General features: G+C 50.2%; 2 protein-coding genes across 7 annotated transcripts in view; both read right to left on the bottom strand.

The window, feature by feature from the left end:
- DLG3 (discs large MAGUK scaffold protein 3) overlaps positions 1-489 on the bottom strand; it is a 57470-nt gene extending 56981 nt beyond the window's left edge. For all 5 annotated transcript variants that reach the window (XM_049643918.1, XM_049643919.1, XM_049643917.1 and 2 more), the window contains exon 1: positions 133-489. In XM_049643918.1, coding sequence (XP_049499875.1) covers positions 133-489 — 357 coding nt within the window. The remainder of the gene's footprint in view (positions 1-132) is intronic.
- An 11210-nt stretch (positions 490-11699) lies between these two features.
- The window catches only part of GDPD2 (glycerophosphodiester phosphodiesterase domain containing 2), a 10150-nt gene continuing 1474 nt past the window's right edge, over positions 11700-20375 (bottom strand). The window contains exons 2-16 of one of the 2 annotated variants that reach the window (XM_049643916.1): positions 19850-19963; positions 19474-19577; positions 19093-19186; positions 18855-18914; positions 18521-18619; positions 18250-18343; positions 17958-18103; positions 17750-17832; positions 17502-17652; positions 15290-15511; positions 14927-15075; positions 12718-12865; positions 12492-12574; positions 12222-12250; positions 11700-12131 (exon numbers count right to left, since the gene is read on the bottom strand). In XM_049643916.1, coding sequence (XP_049499873.1) covers positions 12079-12131; positions 12222-12250; positions 12492-12574; positions 12718-12865; positions 14927-15075; positions 15290-15511; positions 17502-17652; positions 17750-17832; positions 17958-18103; positions 18250-18343; positions 18521-18619; positions 18855-18914; positions 19093-19186; positions 19474-19577; positions 19850-19954 — 1620 coding nt within the window. In that variant the 5' untranslated portion in view covers positions 19955-19963 and the 3' untranslated portion in view covers positions 11700-12078. Of the gene's footprint in view, positions 12132-12221; positions 12251-12491; positions 12575-12717; positions 12866-14926; positions 15076-15289; positions 15512-17501; positions 17653-17749; positions 17833-17957; positions 18104-18249; positions 18344-18520; positions 18620-18854; positions 18915-19092; positions 19187-19473; positions 19578-19849; positions 20342-20375 lie in introns of those variants that run through there. The other variant, XM_049643915.1, reaches the window with a different exon arrangement.

The following is a 20375-nucleotide window of genomic DNA, read 5'->3' as shown; positions in this document are numbered from 1 at the left end:
AAATGCTAGGGCACAGGGTCCACTGGCTTGAAGCCTCCAGGAACCCCTGCTGCAACCCCAGGCCTCTAGGCCTCCACTCTCCAGCCCCCCTGGGCTGCCCCACCGCTCCCCCCAACCACTGCTGGTCCATACCTGCTCATACCAGTCCCGGTTGGTACAGGTGCACTCGGGCCACCAGCTGGGGCCACTGCCGTTGAGTTTGGGGGTGCTCTTGCCCGGGACTGCCTTAGGGGGCACTGGCCCCACATCCCGGCCGGTGGGGATGAGCTTGGCCTTGGTGCGGGTTGTAGGGGTAGCCCCTGCCTGTGAGGGCAGGGTCTGCGAGCTGTAGCCCCCATAACCCGCGCTGGCCCCATTGCCCGCACCTGGCCCATAGGGGTCGGGCACCTGCCAGTCCCCATAGCCAGGAGGCTCGAGGCGCCGCAGGGCAGCCAGGCGGGTCACCTCATAGCACTCCGGGCACTTACAGCAGTGCTGGTGCTTGTGCATGGCACTGCCCCCCGCCGCCCGGACCCCCCAGCCCACGCCGGTTTCCACACCGCCGCCGCCGCTGGGCTCCCGGGCACACTCACACTGCTCGGACCAGGAAGGGGGGGGCACCCGTGGGGGTGCTCTGGCGGAGCGGGGCCTGGGGCCAGGCGGGCGTCCCGGGGCTTCTGCCCCCACGCTGCCCCGCACCCACGGCTCCCCCTCCAGCACTGGCGGCTCCGTGTCGCCCGTCGTGGCTCCTGGGCCAAGGCCCAGCGGCAAAGAAGAAGCGGAAGCCTGGGCAGAGGCTGGGTGCTGAGAGGACCGCTCCTTCACTGGTCCCCAGGATGGATCTGAGTGGAGTCAAGAGCATCTCTCCCTGGCTCCCTTCTCAGTTGATTCCAGCCAATCAGCGTGCAGAGTCAGGCAGCGGCAGCGGCAGCGGCAGCGGCAGGAATGCTAAACAGCGGCTCCTTAAAGGAACAGAGGCAGTGGCGCCCCCAGGCTCAGCCCTAGCTCTCCAGATTATCTGGGGTACCGCCGACCCTAAGGCGGGGGCAGGGGTCTGGGGCCACGGGCGAGCTCAGCCCCTAATCTAATGCCCCCATATCTCCAATTTCAGCCCATCCTCTGCCCACTCCACCCCACCCCACTTCCAAGAGGGAATTGCAGGGAGATGCTCAATGGGTCCCTGGGCTTGCTCTGAGCTGGGGCTACCAGAAGTAAAGACTTGAAGCAGCAGAACGGACCAAAGGGACGTTGGAGCAGGGCAAGGAAGGTGATCTTTCTTAACAGGGGAGCAAGGAAGAGGGCAGCATATGAGGCTACTCTCCTGCTAGTGCCCCCTCCTCAAGACTATTGTTCTCTCAGCCTCTAGGCCCTGAAATGACCGCAATCTCACACTTGACCTGCTTCCATCACTAGTGAGGGGCTCCAGCCTAGAACAGAAGGAAAGGAAAGTTGAAAGCTCTTGTCCCTGGCCCACAGGCTCCTGTCTCCTTCACCCCTCTCCTGCACGTTATGATGGGAGAAAAAGCTTCAGGATGCCAAGAGGAAAGAGAGTCTAGGGCAGAAGGAAAGGTAAGAAGAGATCTGAAGTGAGAGAAACCATTCCAGGGGGCCTGGAGAAGAACTTAGGAATACTTGTCGAAGGACATCTCTTTAGCCTCCCTGGAGCAGCCTGTTGGGGGATGGAGGAAGAATGGCATGCAGGGAAGACCGTCTTTTTGCTGTTCTTGTTTTGTCATTGGCTACCAGTTATTGAGTCTTCACAAAGTCCTAAGTGCTTTACATGCAACAAAAACCTTACCAAGGTGCTACTGTCATTATTTTAATTTTACCAATCGAGAAATTGAGGGTCAGAAATGTCACTACACCTATTAACTCTATACTGAGGCTCAGAGATGGTAGTACAGCTGGAAGTGACAGAATAGGATACAGATCCTGGCTATTTGATTCAAGAGCCCATGCTCTGAATCACTCTAGTACAACAGGTCTATTCTAAGTTCTCCTGTAGAATGTAGATATCAGTTCAATCCCACAAACAGTCATTGCACACCTACTCTATGCAAGACCTCCACCTAGGTCCTAGGGATACAGAAATTCATTCTTAATTCAATGAACATTCATCTGACACTTGCTATGTGCAGACACTGTTCCGTGATTTGGGGTCATAGAAGCAAACAGAACAAAACACAATAAATCCCTGCCCTTGGGGAGCTTATATTCTAGTGAGAGGATACAGACAAAAACTAGTATAATAAATAAGATAATTATAGAATATGTAAGGTGGTAACTGCTGTGGGGAAAAAGAGAAAAGTCGATCAGAGAAGAGGGTGTTGGGAATGCTAGGGGGAGGACACTGGGCTGTGATTCTCTCTCTTCAAGTTTTTTACCTCTACATTTTCACATGAAAATTTTCAAACATACAGAAAAATTGAAAGAATTTTACAGGGAATAAACACCCAATTGCCACCTGGATTTTCATTAACATTTTACTATGTATCTATCCTCCACATATTCTCTCCAACTTTTTTTAAATGAAAATCCACAAACATACAGAAATGTTGAAAGAATAGTACAATAAGAGTCTATCTTTCTCATAGACTCAACAATTGGCATTGTCTTATTATATTCGCTCCATCCATCTATCATCTAGCTACATTGCTTTCGGAACCATCTGAATGCAAGTTACAGATTTCATCACACTTTGCCCCTAATACTTCAGCATATATCTTGTATTCTCCTACATAACCACAATATTATTATGACATCTAAGAAAATTAGCAATAATTTCCCATCATCTAATAGCATCTAATGTCTAGTCTGTATTCAAATTCCCCCAAACTCACCTTTTATATTTAAAAACAATTTTTTTAACGTTTATTTATTTTTGAGACAGAGAGAGACAGAGCATGAACGGGAGAGGGGCAGAGAGAGGGAGACACAGAATCTGAAACAGGCTCCGGGATCTGAGCTGTCAGCACAGAGCCCGACGCGGGGCTCGAACTCACGGACCGCGAGATCATGACCTGAGCTGAAGTCGGCCGCTTAACCGACTGAGCCACCCAGGCGCCCCGCCTTTTATATTTTTAACATCAGAATCTAATCAATGCTCCCACATCACATTTGTGTCTTCAACCACTTTTAATCTAGAACAGCCACAATCTTTAAAAAAAACCTTATTATTTTGAAATAGTTACAGATTTATAAGGAATTGCATAGATAGTACAGAGAGGGCCCATGTACCCTTCACCCAGTTTTCCTCAATGATTACATCTTACATAATTATAGTACAATATCAAAACTAGGAAAACCACACTGGCAATGTGTGTATAGTTCTTTGCCATTTTACCACATGTGGAGATTCCTGTAACAATTGGGGCAAATAAGGTACAGAATTATTTTGTCACCACAGAGATCAACCTGTCAACATTTTATCAGCCTGAGGGAACTTTAGAAACCTTACCTCCCTTTAAACACCTTTACTGGTCCCACTTATAGCATGGCATTGTATAGCTGTCTTAAATATTTCCTCTGCACATATCGAGCCCCACGTCAGACAATGTTATATGTATTTCTTCCACTATCAAACATAATTCAGACAACTTAAAAGAAGGAGAGTCTGTTGTGTGTACTTCCATTTTTACTCATTCAATTATTTCTTCTTTCCTGATGTTCCAAGATTTCTTCTTTCATCATTCTTTCTGTTTTGAGAACTGCCTTTAACCATACTTTTAGGGTGGGTCAGCTGGTGATATAGTCTCTTAGCTTTATTTTGTCTGAGGATGTCTTGATTTCCCCCTCATTTCCAAAGGATATTTTTACTAGGCAAAAGCATTCCAGGTTGACAGCTCTCTTCTTTTAACACTTGAAATATTTTGTGTGACTTCCTTCTGGCCTTTGTGGTTCCTCATGAGAAATCCACTGACATTGGAATTGTTTTTCCTCCGTAGGTAAGTAAGGTGTTGTTTCTCTCTTGCCTTTTTCAAGATTTTTCTCTTTGTCTTGTTTTCAAAAGTTTGATTATGATGTATCTTGGCATGGGTTTCTTTGAGTTTATCCTGTTTGGCCTTTTTCAGCTTCTTGAATTTGTAGGTTTTTGTCTTTTGCCAAATTTGGGAAATTTTCAGCCATTATTTCTGGAGGACTTTTTTCAGCCTCACCTTCTTTCTCTTCTCATTCCGGGACTCCAATGACACAAATGTTAGGTCTTTTGGTATAGTCACCACATGTCTCTGAGGCGCTGTTCATTTTTTTAAAAAATTCTATTTTCCCACTGTTGTTCAGATTGGGTAATTTCTAATGTTCTATTTTCAGGTTCACTGATTCTTTCCTCTGTCCTCTCCATCCTGCTGATAAGCCCATCCACTGAGTTTTTTAGTTTGGTTATTGTATTCTTTGGTTCTAAAATTTCTATGTGATTCTTCATTATATCTCCTATTTCTTTGCTAAGACTTTGTTCTTCAAAAAAAAATTGTTTCAGCCTTCTTTGTAATTGCTCATTGAAGCATTTTTTTATGTTGGCCACTTTAGAATCCTTGTCAGATCATTGAAAGCTCTCTGTCATCTTGGTGTTGACATCTGTGGATTATTTCTCATTGAAGATGAGGGTGTCCTGGTTCCTGGTATGATGAGTGATTTTTTTAATTGCATCCTACACACTTTTGGGTATTATGTTATAAGACTCTGATCTTATTTAAATCTTATTTTTGGTAGGCTCTTCTGACCCTGTTGCCATCAGTGGAAGAGGCTGCTGCCTGGTTACTGTCAGGTAGGGACAGAAGTTCAAGTTCCCCCCTTGGCGTCAGTTGACACCTGAGGCAGAGTTCTTGCTACTGGGCAGGGTTGAGAGTTCCAGCTCCCCACCAGACCGCCACTGACACCTCTGTGGCTGGGAGAGATTGAAGTGCCTTTTTCCTGCTCCCCAGGTGGCTTCCACTGACCATGGGTGGGGGGTACAGGTAGGGGCAAGGATGGTAGGACAGTGGAGGGGGATGGGAGGAGACAGAACATAGCAGTTAAAAGTCCTGAGTCTCCACTATTCCTCCTCTGACACTCCGATATCACTCAACAGGAAGAGGAAGCCATGGTACCCTGTGGGAATGGAAGTCCAGCCTCCCTATTCAGCCTTTTTTTTTAAGTTTATTTATTTTAGAAGGAGAGTGAGAGTGAGTGGGGGAGGGTCAGAGAGAGAGAGGGGAAAAAGAGAGAATCCCAAGCAGGCTCTGCACTGCCAGCATGGAGCCCTACGCAGGGCTCAAACTCACAAACTGTGAGATCATGACTTGAGCAGAAATGCGCCCCCAGCCTTTTCTGACACCAGCACAGAGATTGTTGGGGGAGCCTGGCAAGAGTAACACTCTGGGTTTCTACTTGGCTTTTGCTGGCATGGGTGGGCCTGCAGTTTGTTTCTACGATGTTTGATTACAGTAGAGTGGTTATTGTTTCAGAGTTTTCTGTCTGGCTAATCAGCCCATTTCCCGGTCTTTTGGCTAGAGAGAGCAGACTTTTGGGACATCTAGGTGGCTCAGTTGGTTAAGCGTCTAACTTCAGCTCAGGTCATGATCTCGTGTTTCACGAGTTCAAGTCCCATGTTGGGCTCTGTGCTGACAGCTCAGAGCCTGGAGCCTGCTTCAGATTCTGTGTCCCCCTCTCTTTCTGCACCCCCTCAAAAATAAATAAACATTAAAAAAATTTTTTAGAGAAAGCAGGCTTTTATTGAGGTTTTTTCTGGTCTGTGTCCACTGGTGCTTCTAGGATGCTGGCTTCTCCAGCACCAGTCTGGGATATAGGGAGGCAATGAGAAAACCTGGGGAACTCCCCACCTTGAGTTCAGGTTACTTGGGTTCCTAATAAGCCTGCGCTTTCCTCCTCCTTTCAGAGTCTTCTTACACTTGTTTTATATATAATGTCCAGGATTTTAGCTGTAGTTAGGAATAGGGAGAAGTTTACTCAAACTGGGTCCAGAACTAGAAGTGTCTCATCTTTTTGTTTTGTTTTTGTTTGTAATTAATGACATTGCTTTGAAGAGTACGAGTCAGTTGTTTTGCAGACTATTCTACTTTCTGGATTTGTCTCCCCCCAACCCCCCACCATGGTGTCATTTATTTCAATACTTTACACCCTGTATTTACTGTAAACTGGAAATTAGAATAGAGACCATCTTAAATAGCTTGGTCAGGGTAGGCGTCACTGAGAAGGTGACATTTGAGCAAAGATTTGAGGGAGGTGAGGAAGTGAGTCATAGAGAAAGGTATACCTTGTAAGGGAACAGCAAGTGCAAAGGTCCTGAGTAAGGAGTATACCTGGCTTGTTCAAGAAACAGTAAGGAGGACCAAGTGGCCAGAGAAGAATGAGGGAGGGGAAAAGTACCAGGAGATGAGATCAGAGGTTTAGTAGGGGACAAAATTGTATAGGGCCTGTAGGCCATTATAAGTATTTGGGCTATGGGGCGTCTGGGTGGCACAGTTGGTTAAGCATCCGACTTTGGTTCAGGTCATGATCTCATGCTTCATGAGTTCAAGCCCCACATGCGGGGCTTGAGTCCCGCTGTCAGTGCGGAGCCTGTGTGGGATTCTCTCTCTCTCTCCCTCTCTCTGCCCCTTGCTCACTTGCGCCCTCTCTCTGGAAAAATTTAAAAAAAAAAGTATTTTTGGCTTTACCCTGAGAGACATGGGGAGCCATTGGAGGGTTTTGTGCAGAGAACTGACAAGATCTGACTTGGTTTAGCAAGATCACTCTGGCTTCTGTGTGGAGAATAGGCCACAGAAGGCAAGGATGGAAGCAGTGAGACCAGTGAGGAGGCTTCTGCAGTGATTCAGGGGAGAGATGGATGGTGGTTTGGACAAAGGTGGTAGCACTGTGTTGGATTCTGGATGCACAGATATCCCCCACTTTTCAAAAGTTTGCATCACACCACTTTGCTTTTATGAAAGACCTGCAATGGTACCTGTTTTTGCTAACTGAAAGAAACCCAAAGAGGATTTTTGCTTGTTAAAAAAAAAAAAGTGACAATGGCATTCAGCATTTGTTGTGCAGCGAGCAGTTATAGAGGCAGCAGCAAGAGCAGCCTGGCTAGGCTCCTTCCTGGAGAACTCCACTCAGCATCTCAGCATCAAGCCACCATAGCTTTGAAGTGTGCGCGCGTCTGTGCTTTACGTTTTTTTTTCTTTTGTCCATTTATCTTGTGCATTCATTAGCGAGATGTGCCCTAAGGTATCAGAAAAGCCTAAGAGAGGTTATGTTTTGGGTCTGGGAATGCCCCCCAATTTCTCCATATACATTAATGGTAATTGTGCTTGCTTTGGCAGCACATATACTACATTAATAGTAATTGCTTTTTTTTTTTTTTTTTTTTTTGCCATTTCAGCTTATTAAAGGTTTCACGGGAACCTGTATTTTGAGGAGATGGTCACTAGGATTTGCTGACAGAATGGATATGAGGTGTGGTTCCAAGATCTTTTGGCCAGAGCCACTGGAAAGGTGAAACTGCCATTGACTGAGATGGGGACAGCTTTAGGGAATGGTCATTTTGGGGGGAAAGATCAGGTGCCACATTTCGACATGTTGAGTTTGAGATGTCTATTAGACATCCAGATGGAGATGACTGGTCAACAGACCCTGTCACTGAGGTGCTCAAAGTTAGAGAAATGGAAATAATCATAGGGTTTTTTTGGGGGGGAGGATTAAATGTAAAACACTTAGCACATTCCCTGGTACACAACGGTTATGACCAAGTCTAGGCTAGGCTGGTAGCCCAGGAGCTTGAAGCTTTTTATATATGCTCAGCAGTTTGACAATATAGAGTGCTAGACTCTTTTTTCCACATCCTAAAAGTGGCTCAGGAAAAAAGCCCCCTATAGCCTGGGCCCTCTGAATTGCTCTGATTGAGGAATAAGCATTGCTAAGCCTGGAGAGAATGGAGAGTGTCAGACTGCTCTCCCCATGTCCCATCCGTACTGACTGGTTCTCTTTCTCTCTCTCACTCACTTGTGCTCTCTCTCTCTCGCTCTCTTTTGCTCTCGATCGCGCCCTCTCTCTCTCTCTCTTTCGGTCTCTAGCTCGCTCTCGCTCGCTCTTGCTTGCTTTTGCTCACTCTCTCTCCCTCGCTTTCTCTCCCCCTCCCTCCCTCCGTCTTTCATCTTTTCATTTTTTAATGAATATGAGTAAAATCCCTTTAGAATCGTAGTGAGCTTCTCCTCCACTCACTCCAGAGACTCCGACTGGACTGGGTTGGCGAGGCTGGGAGGACCCGACAGCCCTGAGATGCTTTGACACTTGGCACATCCTCGCAACTGCTAGAGCTCCAGCCTGAGGCCCCAGGGGGACAGGCGCCCCCTACAGGTCGAAAGCAGCCCCACGCCCCTGCAGGCGACTGCGGTTGCTAGGCAACCAGGCGGCCTGTGCAGAGGCTGAAGCCACCAAGGAATAGGCAAGGGGATTTAGGAGGAAGAGAGAGACCACTTCTCATCTCATCCACTGTCTCACTGGGGTCCTCGACAAATTGACCCAGTTGGGGCAGGGGGGCCCGCTGCTGATGATCTAGGCTCGTTCTTGAAGGCAGAGCTGTGTACAATTTAGACAGATTTTGTGTGTGGGAAAACAATCAGCTTTGTCCAAAAGCCCTCTGGTTTCACCTGGGAGCTGGAGATCTGGGTCGCTTGAAGGCAGAAGTTTCTGGTTTGCAAGTAGGGTGCATTGTTGTAGGTGTGCATCCTCGGTGAATGGGAATTCTAGCACATTGGGTGTGGATGGGAATAATTTTGGTGATTAGTCCAGTAAAGTATCAAGATTTCCCCACCATTCTCAATATGTGGATTAGGGAATTCTTACTTTAGCCCACTGAAATAAAAACTCTCCATAGAGGAGCGCCTGGGTGGCTCAGTCAGTTAAGCGACCGACTTCAGCTCAGGTCATGATCTCACAGTTCATGGGTTCGAGCCCCGTGTCGGGCTCTGTGTGGACAGCTTGGAGCCTGGAGCCTCCTTCAGATTCTGTGTCTCCCTCTCTCTCTCCCCCTCCCCCCCACTCTGTCTCTCTCTCAAAAATAAATAAATATTTAAAAAAATTAAACAAACACCTCTCCATAGAAATGACAATGTATATAAAGGATCATTCATTTCTTGGTGGAGCCAAGTTTCTCAGTGGCTTTCCTGAATTAGGTTCCTCTATGGAGTTGGGAGAGATCCTGAGGTCTGTTGACTCCTGTGAGTAGGGACAGAGCCCAACAAGAGGGAAAGAAATAAAAAGAATCGGCAGGTGATAAACAGAATTCAGCAGCTTCCTAGTGCTGTGTTTGGTTTGGAGCTAGCAAATTCTCGGTTCCATGCCCCCTCTCTTAGGACCATCCTGAAGCACCCCATCTCTATGAGGGCCTTTGGGGACCAGAAATCCACAGTTTTTCTTCTACAGCTTTTTTCCCACACAACCTAGTATTTCAGCCCAAGAGTAGGTCCAGGCAGGCCAAGGCTGTAGCCACAATAACTGCTCTACTTGGGACACATCTCCTCACTCAGCTAGCACAACAGGAGCTTTGTTGTGGCAGGACTCCAAGCCACGGCACACTTAGGGGAGAGCTGTGCTCAGGAGTATCACTGTGGGCCTTCCCTCGAGAGTTCCAAGGTAGAGATATCAGGCTGAGGTACTGGTAGCCAGAGAGGTACTGGTCCAGCTACTGCCTCAGTCCACAACATCTCCACAGGGCGTAGTGACAGAGGGAGGCTCCTTGCTCTCTGTGCTTCCGAACTGAACTGGGTCGGAGCTGTGCCTCAGCTCTATTAATAGCCCCCTAGCCCAGCCTGCTAGCCCCAAACCCTGATGCCAGGAGCTGTGACTCAATACCTAAAAATAACGGAGAGCAACTGCACCTCAACCCCAATGAGCAGCTCCGTGAGGCCCTCCACCCTCAAGTTTTTGTCAGTCCCAGTCTCCAGTCCAGGGCCTCATAGAAGTTAAGTGTGCCACTGCTGTCCTGTCCTCCTAGGAAGACAGTAAGGGTAAGCGGCAGCAGGCTCAGGGCCAGGAACTCAAGGCTAGGGGCTAGGCGTAAGGGTTTAGGGTCTGGGACTAGGACCTGGCATTCTGGCCAGGAGCCTGGACTCTGAGGTTACAAGACTGCAGCTGAGAGCCTGGGAGCTTAGAGGCTGAGGCCGCGGGGGTTGGAGAGCCTGGAGGTTGCCAGGATTAGGTCGGAAGGGGAGGGGAGGAAGAAGCTGCAGGGCTGTGAGGCTGGGCGCCCGGGAGGGAACAGAAAAGTAGGGGTGCGGGGTGGAGGTACACGCTGAGAGGTGAGAGCCCTGCAGTATCGGACAGGCTAGGCGCCCCGGAGCTGAGGCCGGCAGTCGGTCAGATTGAGGGGCGGATCGGGAACAGGGAAAACTAAGAAAATGCAGTTTCAAAGGGTAGTGTGTGAAGGAGACCCGCCCTCTACAAGGCGGCGTGGACGCCCAAGGAGATTGGGACCGGGCAGCTGCCGCGGCGTTGGTTCCCGATGCGCCTACCTCCTTCCCGCCGGTCGCGCGCCGGCGCCCCCGCCCACCGCGCCAGCTGCAGGCCAGGTTTGTCGGCTTCGATGGCTGCCTGTGTGTGTTTGTGCATGTGTGTGCGCGGCGGGGGCGGGGCGGCGAGAGGGGAAGGGGCGGGGCCCGGGAGGAGGAGGGGGCGGGAACACAAATTCAAACGCGCTTCCGTCAATTCCGCGACCGGAAGCTGTCAGGGGCACCTTGGGAATTGTAGTTCCCTGGGCTGCCTTGCAGTCGAGTAGGGTTTTGTCCCGAGGCGCTAGTGCTGCCCCAGGTCCCAGTCTGGCGAGAAAAAAGGAATTGTGAGGAGCGAACCTCCTGACCTCGCCAGCGTCTTAATTAGATTTCCCTTCGTGTGGGGACGCGAACCGGGGTGACTTGGTGCGGTGGGAGGGACGAATGGTCAGCTACAGAGCCCGCCTGGGTCCCTGTTTTTGCCTTAAGCTCCTCCCTCCCCCTTCTACCAGACGCCTCATCCTAGGTCAGCTCCTCACTGGTCTCCTGAACTATTTTAGCCCAGGAACTCGCGAGCAGCAAACACATTGGGGAACCTGCTCCTCGAGGGGAAGGAGGGCCTGGGAACCAGACCCTGCACGCAACAGCCCACGGAGGCGAGAACTTGTGGAAATCGGACTATACCCTCAGGGTCTCGAGTCAAGGACACAGGTCCCCAACCGGCACGGAAAACAGGTGACATTCTTACGTCATGGTGATGACTGTCGCGGCCCTCTTCTTGCGGCAGGTGACCACAAGGTGGAGCTACAACGCAACTCTGCGCAGCGTGCCTTGGCCACCCAGAATGTCCCCTGTGACGGCTGCTCTCCCGCTTCCCCTCTTGCAGCAACCCCTCCAGCCCAAGAATCTCTCCGTGATGACCCCTCAATGTCATTCATGTCACAACCGAGGATGGAATGTGCATCCCCCACCAAGCCCCGGCGTGGAAAAGATTAGACTATGACAAGACAGGAGTTAAATTCATTGAATAAGCAGATTGACACCATACAGGAACCAACCTGTCTTGAAGAAAAGGCTGTGCACAGCAAAAAGCCAGTTACAGTCACAGAATTAAATGGCTAGATGGGCTCTTCGGCCCTCAGCGTCTAGGCAGGAAAGCAGCTAAATTGCAGGGGTCAGGGGAGACAGTGAATGGAGTGAGGACTGGTGACTCCATCATCTTAGTTCTCCAGCAAAGGCCATTTTGTCATCTCCTTCAGTCATAGGTCCAAGCTATCCCATCCCTGACACACCTTGTGTCTTCTACTCGAGAACACGCACACACAGGTCTGAAACATTATCTTGGCAACCTCCTTTCCACTTCCTCTGTTAACATTTGCAGAGAAACTTCCTATGAGTCACTGTCTTCCTAACCTAACCTCAGGTCAAAACCCTAAGGGGAGCAGATTCCATGGAAGCTTGCAGCATGCCCACCATCTGTGCAGAGGGCCCTCATAGTTCAAAACCTCCTGTTGACAAAGTTTACCCCACCCCAACCCCACCAACTTTCCATCTCAGCTGCTCTGTCTTCCTTGCTGTTAGCCAATCCAGAGAGGCCTCAGACTCTGGTAGGTGGGGGTCCGGGGCTGGGCATTCACTCCATTATGAAATTGTTGATCCTGGTCAGCAGCACTGCTGTTTCTAAGCCTGGAGCAGGGGGTGGGGAAGACATATAGGGAGTGACCAAAGAGAAGGCTATAAGAGGAGAAAAATGAGGTGAAGGGAGAAAGTTCTTACCAGTTTTCTCTCTCTCCTTCTTACATCTCCTATAGAGAGAAAAAGCTTCCCATTGTGAGTTCAGCCAGCTGCAGGCATGGCCTTTTGATCCCAGGTTCCCCCAAACTGCCTTTCCCAGGCTCAGGCCAATTTGGTGTACAAGGAAGGGTCCAAGAATCTCAAAGAAACCAAATCCCAAGCTCCGGGCAGCATGTAGGAGTCTGAATTGGCCCTATCACCGGGACCCTGGGGGGCATGAAGACCCAGAAAGCTGAGGCATGAAGCACTCACCCTTGCAGGAGGAAGGTCCACAGAAGCAGCAGGGTGGAGACACAATTGGTAATGATCCACATCATCAGGTAGGTTTGAGGGGGCTGTGGGAATAGGAAAAGGCTCCTGTCAGTGGCCAGAGGCCCAAAGGTAGTATATGGGGGGAAATGTGTAAGGAATAGAGGAACAGGGTTAAGGAGAGCCAGGGATGGGAGAAAGGGAGGGGTGACAGCCCCAGAGCCCTTACGATAAGCCAGACGGGGTAACGCATTTGCTGTAGCAGCTGGCAGTCGTTGGTGGTCACCGAGTCCACCCCTGCACACCAGAGCAGGGAAAAGAGCCAGGGCTTGTTCACCACAAATAGGTTCACCGACACATTATCCTGGTGTAGTGCCCTGGGGGGTGGGGTGGGTGGGAAAGAAACAGGAACATCTAGTATCATGGGGCATGAGGCACAGGAAGCAGCCTTTGTCCGTGCTTGAAGCCGCAGTGTCACTGCCAAGGAACTCTCAGTCCTACTTTTACATAGCATCCCCTGAGCAAAAGCAATTTTCTTTGCATAGCTCAACTTTGTCTCCTGGCAGATTCCACCTACAGATCTGAGCTTTGCCATCTGGGGCTACACGAATGTCTCTCTTCTTTGTTCCATGACAGACCTTCAGAGGTCTGAGGAACAGTGACCATGTCCCTGAGTCATCTCCTCTCTAGGCCCGACAGCCCCAGTTCCTTCATCCAGGGCTGGGACCTGGGTTATCACTCCCTTCACCATACAAACCTCTCCTACTCTGATCTTACTTCAGTTGATCAATGTTCCTTTCTTTTTTAAAAAAAAAAGTCTTTCATGTGTATTTATTTTTGAGAGAGACAGAGACAGAATGCGAGTGAGTTAGGGACAGAGAGAGAGGGAGACACAGAATCCGAAGCAGGCTCCAGGCTCCAAGCTGTCAGCACAGAGCCTGATGCAGGGCTTGAACTCACGAGCTGTAAGATGATGACCTGAGCTGAAGTCAGATGCTCAACTGACTGAGCCACCCAGGTGCCCCTCCTTTTTTTAATTTTTAGAAATTAATTTATTTATTTTGTGAGAGAGAGAGAAAGAACATGAGTGGAGGAGGGGCACAGAGAGACAGCCAGAGAATTCCAAGCAGGCTCTGTGCCGTCAGCTCGAACTCACAAACCGTGAGATCACGACCTGAACCGAGATCAAGAGTCAGATGCTCAACCAACTGAGCCACCCAGGCACCTCTATCAGTGTTCCTTTCATAGTATGGGGGCTTGCATCTGAACATGATATCCCAGGTGGGCTTGGCCCAGCTTTGAGTACAGCAACACTTCCTCCTGCCTTCTGGGCACTGTGGCTGTTTGAAGGCAGCCCGGGGTCAGGTTAGTTTTGGCAATGTCACATGCCATTGATGACTCATTATGAACACTATTCAATCAAAGCTCTGGTCTTTTTCACACATGTTCATGCTGATGCCAGTCTCCTCTCTTGTCTTTGTGCAATTGAACTTCTTTTGGAGTGCAAATGTAGGTAGGTGTTTACATCTATCCCTGTTGTGCTTTATCCCGGTATATTTGGTCCATCATCTTAGAGTGCTTAGACCTTTCGGGGCCTCGATTTCATTACCACTGTATTCATTACTAATTGATGTCTTTTGGAAACCTGCTCAGTGGTTGAGGTTGACCAGGACAAGTCTAAAGTGAGGGCCAAACCCCATGTTGTGTCTCCCTCCATGGTGACAACTTGGGGAAAGGTCCTTGAAATACTTATGCTAACTGGGCTACCATACAGTGCACTTTTTTTTTTCTATCTGACCACAAGGACATGAGAAGAGACCTTGGCAACTGCATGCTTTGCAGTCCATCATGTTTACAGGCTGGGTCAGCTTCTGGGGCCTGGCTCACATCTGGGACTCTCTTGCTTCTCTCCTCTCGATCCATCCTCCCTTGCACTTACCTCTTTGGTGGTGAATGAAAGCTAAAACTGTTCTTGTGGCCCACAAGGTCCTACCCAATTGGGCTCCTGCCTATCTCCCCAGCCTCACCTTTCCCTTGCTTATTGGGCTGCTGTTTCTGCTCTTCTCACAGCTCTTCTCCTCATTAGCTCCTTGTGACCTGTCAGGTCTCAGCCCAGACATCACCCCTTTAGCTACTTTTCCGGATGTGGCCCCTCTCTGGCCCTCACTCCCAACCCTAATTGCTCTACTATATCTCCCCATTTTATTATCTTCATATCACTTATCCAGTATGCATATAATTCGTTCAGTTTATTATCTCTTTCACTAGTATGCTCAAAGCCTGCAACAATAGTGCCTTTCACATAGCAAGTGTTAAATATATTGATAAATATTTGTTGTATGTGTGAATGAATGAATGGCCTTTGCCCTCCCTGAGGTGACTCTTCCCTACCATTAAGCTTCACGGGGTCCCCTTGGCTCCTTTCCTCTGGCACTCACTTGATATCCAACAGTGGCAGGTCTTGATAGGGGAGGTTGAGAAACTGGGGCCTCTCAGTTCTGTTGCTTCCCTGCTGTCCATATATCTGGCGCATTCTAGGTGCCCGTTGTTGGACCTTAGCCCGATCTTCATCCGGTAGCCAAAGGACCTGTGGTTCAGGGAAGATGGGCATGAAGCTGAGGAAGGCTTGGGGATTCCAGGGGTCGGGGCCAGGGGCAGAAAGGTTTGATAACAGAATGGGGTATATGAGTTGAGGTGGGGCCCTGGGGCAGGGGGCAGCCTCAAAATTATCACCGTGGCCTAGGGAAGGCAGGGGTAGGGAAATGGGCAAGAGGGGGCACTTGGGGTCCTGGAAATATCACCATGGCTTGGGGCACCCTTGCACTCAGCACAGTCTCCAGTGTCTGGTTCACAAATGTGTCATGGTATGTGTGATTTCGTGGGGGGCGGCGCAAGTCAAACATGATAGAAAGGTTAAGGACTGCAGCTTCCTTCAGCAGCTCTTCCAATGTCGGGACTGTCTGGTTCTCAGCCTCCTTCCGATCAGGGTCTGACAGCCGCTTGGCCCCCCAGAAGGGTTGCCTCTATGAGAAGAGTAAAATTATTTCAAGACCAGAAGAAGCCTTTAGGCCATTCCCCCATCCTCATGATCTTCACTCGTTTCCCCCACTTGGCGCCAGGCTTGTGTGCACCGCTGAGCCACAGTCTTTCTTTCTCCAAACTGTGACCCTTTCCAGACCCTCTAACACCTTACTCTGTGACCCTAACCTCCTACCCCTCTGGTTTCCTAACTTTTTCACATTTTCTCTTTGGTCTCACAGAGACCTCTGGGACCTTGGCCCTTTGGTTTCTGCCCAATCCATCAGCCCCTGTCTGCCACATCTACATCCCCTACCCATGGTCCATCTACAGCTCGAATTACTTTTCCATACCACCTTCAACTCCTTTCCTGCCCTGCCCGCCCCACAAATCCTAAACCCTGATTCAATTGTGTGACAGTCTGCCTCCTCCACCCCTAGAATTGGGGGGCAGAGCACATCATGTGGACTATATAGTCTTTTACCTTCATTGCCACTTAATCATCCTTTTTTTTTTTTTTTTTTTTTAAGTAAGCTCTATACCCAACGCAGGGCTTGAAAGCACAACCTTGAGATCAAGAGTCACATGCTCTACGGACTGAGCCAGCCAGGTACCCCACTTAATCATCCTTTCACTTGTTCTTGTTTTGCTCCTTCTTCCATTCCTAGTGGCTCTTCCAAACCTCTGCCACTCTCCTCCCTTCCCCTTGTAATCAACAAATGACCTTACCTCCTAACCGCTGACATGGAAAAAGCAAGCTATCTGATACTTATTATAAAGTATTTACTATGTGCCAGGCAGCCTTAGAAGTACTTTATGTGCATTGATTTATTTAATCCTGCCCAAATCCTACAAAGTAGGTACTATTATTATGCCTATTTTACAGACGAGGAAAGTAAAGCAAGAGAGACTAAGGAATGTTGCCCAGGCTCACATAGCTAGTAGGTAGTGAAGCCAGGACTCAAACCCAGACAACCCTTGGTCTTAATCACTCTGGCATGTCATTGTATATAGAGTTAAATGAAAAGACAATCAAGTTGCAAAAGAATATATGAAGTGATCCTATTTGTGCAAAATGACGTGTGTGTGTGTGTATACACATATGGAATATGTACCCACTGTTAGCAATGATTATCTCAGAGGAGTTGGATTATGGGAGACTTTCAATTTTTACATTATTTCTCTAATGTTTAATTTTTTTTATGTGGAACAAGTATTACTTTTATTTTTAAGCAGGCTGTGTACTGGGTGGGGAACCCAATGTGAGACTTGAACTCACAACCCTGAGATCAAGACCTGAGCTGAGATCAAGAGTTGAACGCTTAACTGACTGAGCCACCCAGGCCCCCCAACATGTATTATTTTTAAAGGTAGGAAAACAGGAACTGAGAAAATAAAGTATCCTTACGAATATTTTCCGTCACCTACAGAACTGAAGCCTGCACTTCTAGGCCTGACATTCTTTTTTTTTGGGAGGGGGGTGGTTCTGGCATTCAAAGCCCTCTGAGACCAAGCCTCTGCTCCCCTTGACAGTCTCAGCTCCCACTGCTCCCACAAATTTTATCTCCCAGTTGCACTGAGCCACTTTTTGTTTCCTGAGAACACTTCTTCATACTTCTGGGCTTTACGTATGCTCTTCCGTCTGACTAGAATTGCTGATCCCTGCTTTGCCCATCTTAAACAGCATTCTCATTTCATGTGCTGCTCAGGCATTCTCTCTTGTGAAACCACTCCTGATCCTCTCCCACACCTACTCTGCCAAATAGTGCCTTTGCTCTCTCTCCTCTTTGTTTACTAAGGATATTGTTATCGATCTAGGTTTCCTATTCTGATAGCCTGTTGGCTAAGCTCTCTTCTTTCAGCCAAGGGAGTGACTTGAGGGCAGAGCCTCTACACCTATTGCTCAGCACAGGGATCAGAAAATACTTATCAATGAATGAACTCTCCCCTCAGCACCCCCGCAGGTGGTTGCCTCTTTTGTGAGGCTGTCTTCACCTCTAGGAACCAGGTCCCGGCATTGAGCTTCTTCAGTTCAGCACAGGAGAAGTCACTGCTGTGGGAGGAGGTTCGGGCTGGGAACACTGAGGCCACATCTGTGGTCCTGCTCAGGTGCTCATCATGCATGAGGAAGGGGATCCCGTCAGAGCTGAGGGCACAAGAGGTGTCAGGGGGCTGAGCTCTAGGGCTGATCATCATTTCCCAAGCTCCCCTAGTGTGTCCCTCTGTCCCCTAGTGTCTCTCACCTGACCATCACATCAGTCTCGAACACAGCAGCTCCACATTCAGCTGTTTTCCTCAGTGACATCAGGGTGTTCTCGGGGGCCAGCTGGGAAAGGGAATTGGTAGGGGGGTAGCAGAGAAGGGTGCGAACCTGGGAACCCACAGGCCTGATTGCTGCAGCCTAGAGGAGCAGACCCTTCCCACCCTACCAGCATTCTACCCGACACTCACCATGGGGGCCCCTCGGTGTCCCACCAGACCAGGCTTGGGGGGTAAGTCTCTGGGTTCCATGATACAGGGTGAGGAGATGCACAGTGGGGCCAGGTAGATGGCCAGGGCAACTCCAAAAAATAGGAGCAGTAGCAGAACCTTGGGACCTGTGGGGAATGAGGGGCAGGCTATGGAGAAAGGGCAATGGGTGAGCTCTGGGGACAGAAAGCAGAGTGTGGGTGCAGTAAAATGGGCAGCAGGAGGCAGAAGCATCGATGGCCAGGGAGGGTATGTTGGGGAGTGGAGTTGGCACCTCTTCGATGGATACGGTAGAAGGTATCAGCAACAGGCCAGGCCAGGAGGGTGATGCCAGCAACTGCTCCAATATGAAGGAACGGGGCTGTGGCCTGTGGACAAGAGTTGGTGAAGAGGGTTCTTCTCTCCAGTGCCCCTCTCCTTCTCCTAGGACCTGACTTTTGGAGTTCAGAGCTACTTGCAGTCGTGGGGGACCAGGGAGCAAGATACGTCCAGAGGTTGGCCACAGGCCAAGGCTCCCACATAGGCACTGGAGATCAGCCACTCACCTGCAGTGACAGACGTAAGCTACGCCACTCCTGCTGCCATTGGACGTCCAGTCCCACGAGGCCAGCGGCCACAAGAAGCATGATGAGGAGCAGCAGCATCTGGGGGACCAGAGATGAATGGGGTCTTCTTTGTTAGCCTGGGGGTCCCTGGGCTGCCCCCTCTCTCTTTCCCCTGGCTCATCCACGTTCTTTCTTTCACTCAACAAAAATTTACTGGGCTTCAGGTCCTGAGCTTGAGTCCATGGGTAGAATATTGAGGTGCTCAGCAAAATAGCTGGCCAAGCCCTGGGCCCAGTGGTCCCCGTTTCCCGCTCACTCCCACCCGCACTCTTACCTTGTGGACACTGTGCAGATGCAGAGGCTGGCCGCAGAGCCGCAGGAGCAGGGCCAGGAGCTGGAAGCAGAGGGTAGTGGGAGGTATGAGGTGCCAAGAGGGGTCACCGAGGTGGGCTTCCTGGGTTCCCAGGCTGACACCGTCCCCCTCCCCTCCCCTCCCCTCAGTGGCCAGGGGTTGAAGCTGAGCAGGAAGGGAGGACTGAGGTAGGGGTTAGATGGGCCGCTCCCTGACCCACCAATAGCAGGGATGCATATGTGACAAGTAGAGAGATGACCAGCAGAAATGCCAGGGACCAGTCCATCCAGTGTCCCCAGTGTTGGAACAGGAATCTGTGGGAGGGGAGAGAGAGGTGTCTGAGTGGGGGAAGGGGTGTTAATAGTGGCCTGAGGGGAGTTGGGGTGGGTGGGTTCAGAAGGAGGACTAGAAGGGAGTGAGAGGGAAGCCTTTCATGGGGCCAGGGGCTCCAAGGACTGGGGAGACTTCGTGGAGCAATTTTCTAAGGAGGTTGGGTAGCAGGACAGCTGGGCAGGGCCGGGAATGACTGAGCACCCAGGGGACCCAAGGTGGGGCGTAGATTAACATGTATGCAGAGGAAGGGGGGGGATCTGTGACACACTCATTGAAGTTGTGCAGGTCATTGAGAAGGATGAGCCCGATGTACAGCCAGCCCAGGGAGAGGAGAAAGGTGAGGAAGAGCAGGCCAAACCAGATACAGTCGCACTGCAAAGGGGCAGGAGAGAAGCTCACAGCCGATCCCCACTTCCAGCTCAGAGTCCCCAACGGATGACAGCTCCATGGGGCTTCCCACCAGGAGTAGGGCTGCTCTGCTCTGCTCTGCTCCGCAGGCAGACAGAAGTTTTCTTCCTGGGGAAAGAAAGTCCCTTCCCCCCCCCTGCCACCCCCCACCAGCTGCCTCTGAGCACACTTGGCTTCCTTATCCCCTCCAGGCGGCCTCTGCCTCGGACTTCCAGTCCCCCCCATCCCTACTCCACCTTGCTGGTTTGCATCCTCTCTTTGGGGCATTTCCTCCAGTGGCAGCTATACAGGCAGTGGAGGCAGCGGGCCCAGACGGAGCAGCAGCCAGGGGACTCGGCCATGGCGAGGGCCTGGGGGAAGGGATACTGGGCCATCAGGGACCCTAGCAGAAGGCAGATAGATCCCAGCCTCCCTCCCAGTGTATCTGAGGAGCGTGGGGGAGGAGCAGAAGCCTGGGCCGCTGCTCGGCAACGGAGGTCATAGGGCTGCTGAAGTCCCAGATTAGATGAGGAGGTGAGCAAAGGGGGATAATCTCTGGGGTCTTTCTTTCCCTTTAATCTGGATACCTGGAAAGTCGGTGGGACAACCAGGAGATCGGGCCTCTTTGCAGGCAGGGTGCATACCCAACCTCTCCAACTCCTCCCCATTTAACAGCATGCATCCAGCTTTGGGGATAGAGTGCTTGCCCAGGGTGGGGACTCAGGAGAAACTGCACCAGGGTGGGGCAAATTCAATTTAGCAAGTTGAGGCAGATCTGGCCAA

Source organism: Panthera uncia, chromosome X (assembly GCF_023721935.1).
Source record: "Panthera uncia isolate 11264 chromosome X, Puncia_PCG_1.0, whole genome shotgun sequence".
Classification (NCBI taxonomy): domain Eukaryota; kingdom Metazoa; phylum Chordata; class Mammalia; order Carnivora; family Felidae; genus Panthera; species Panthera uncia.
This window is presented reverse-complemented; position numbering and strand designations above follow the sequence as displayed.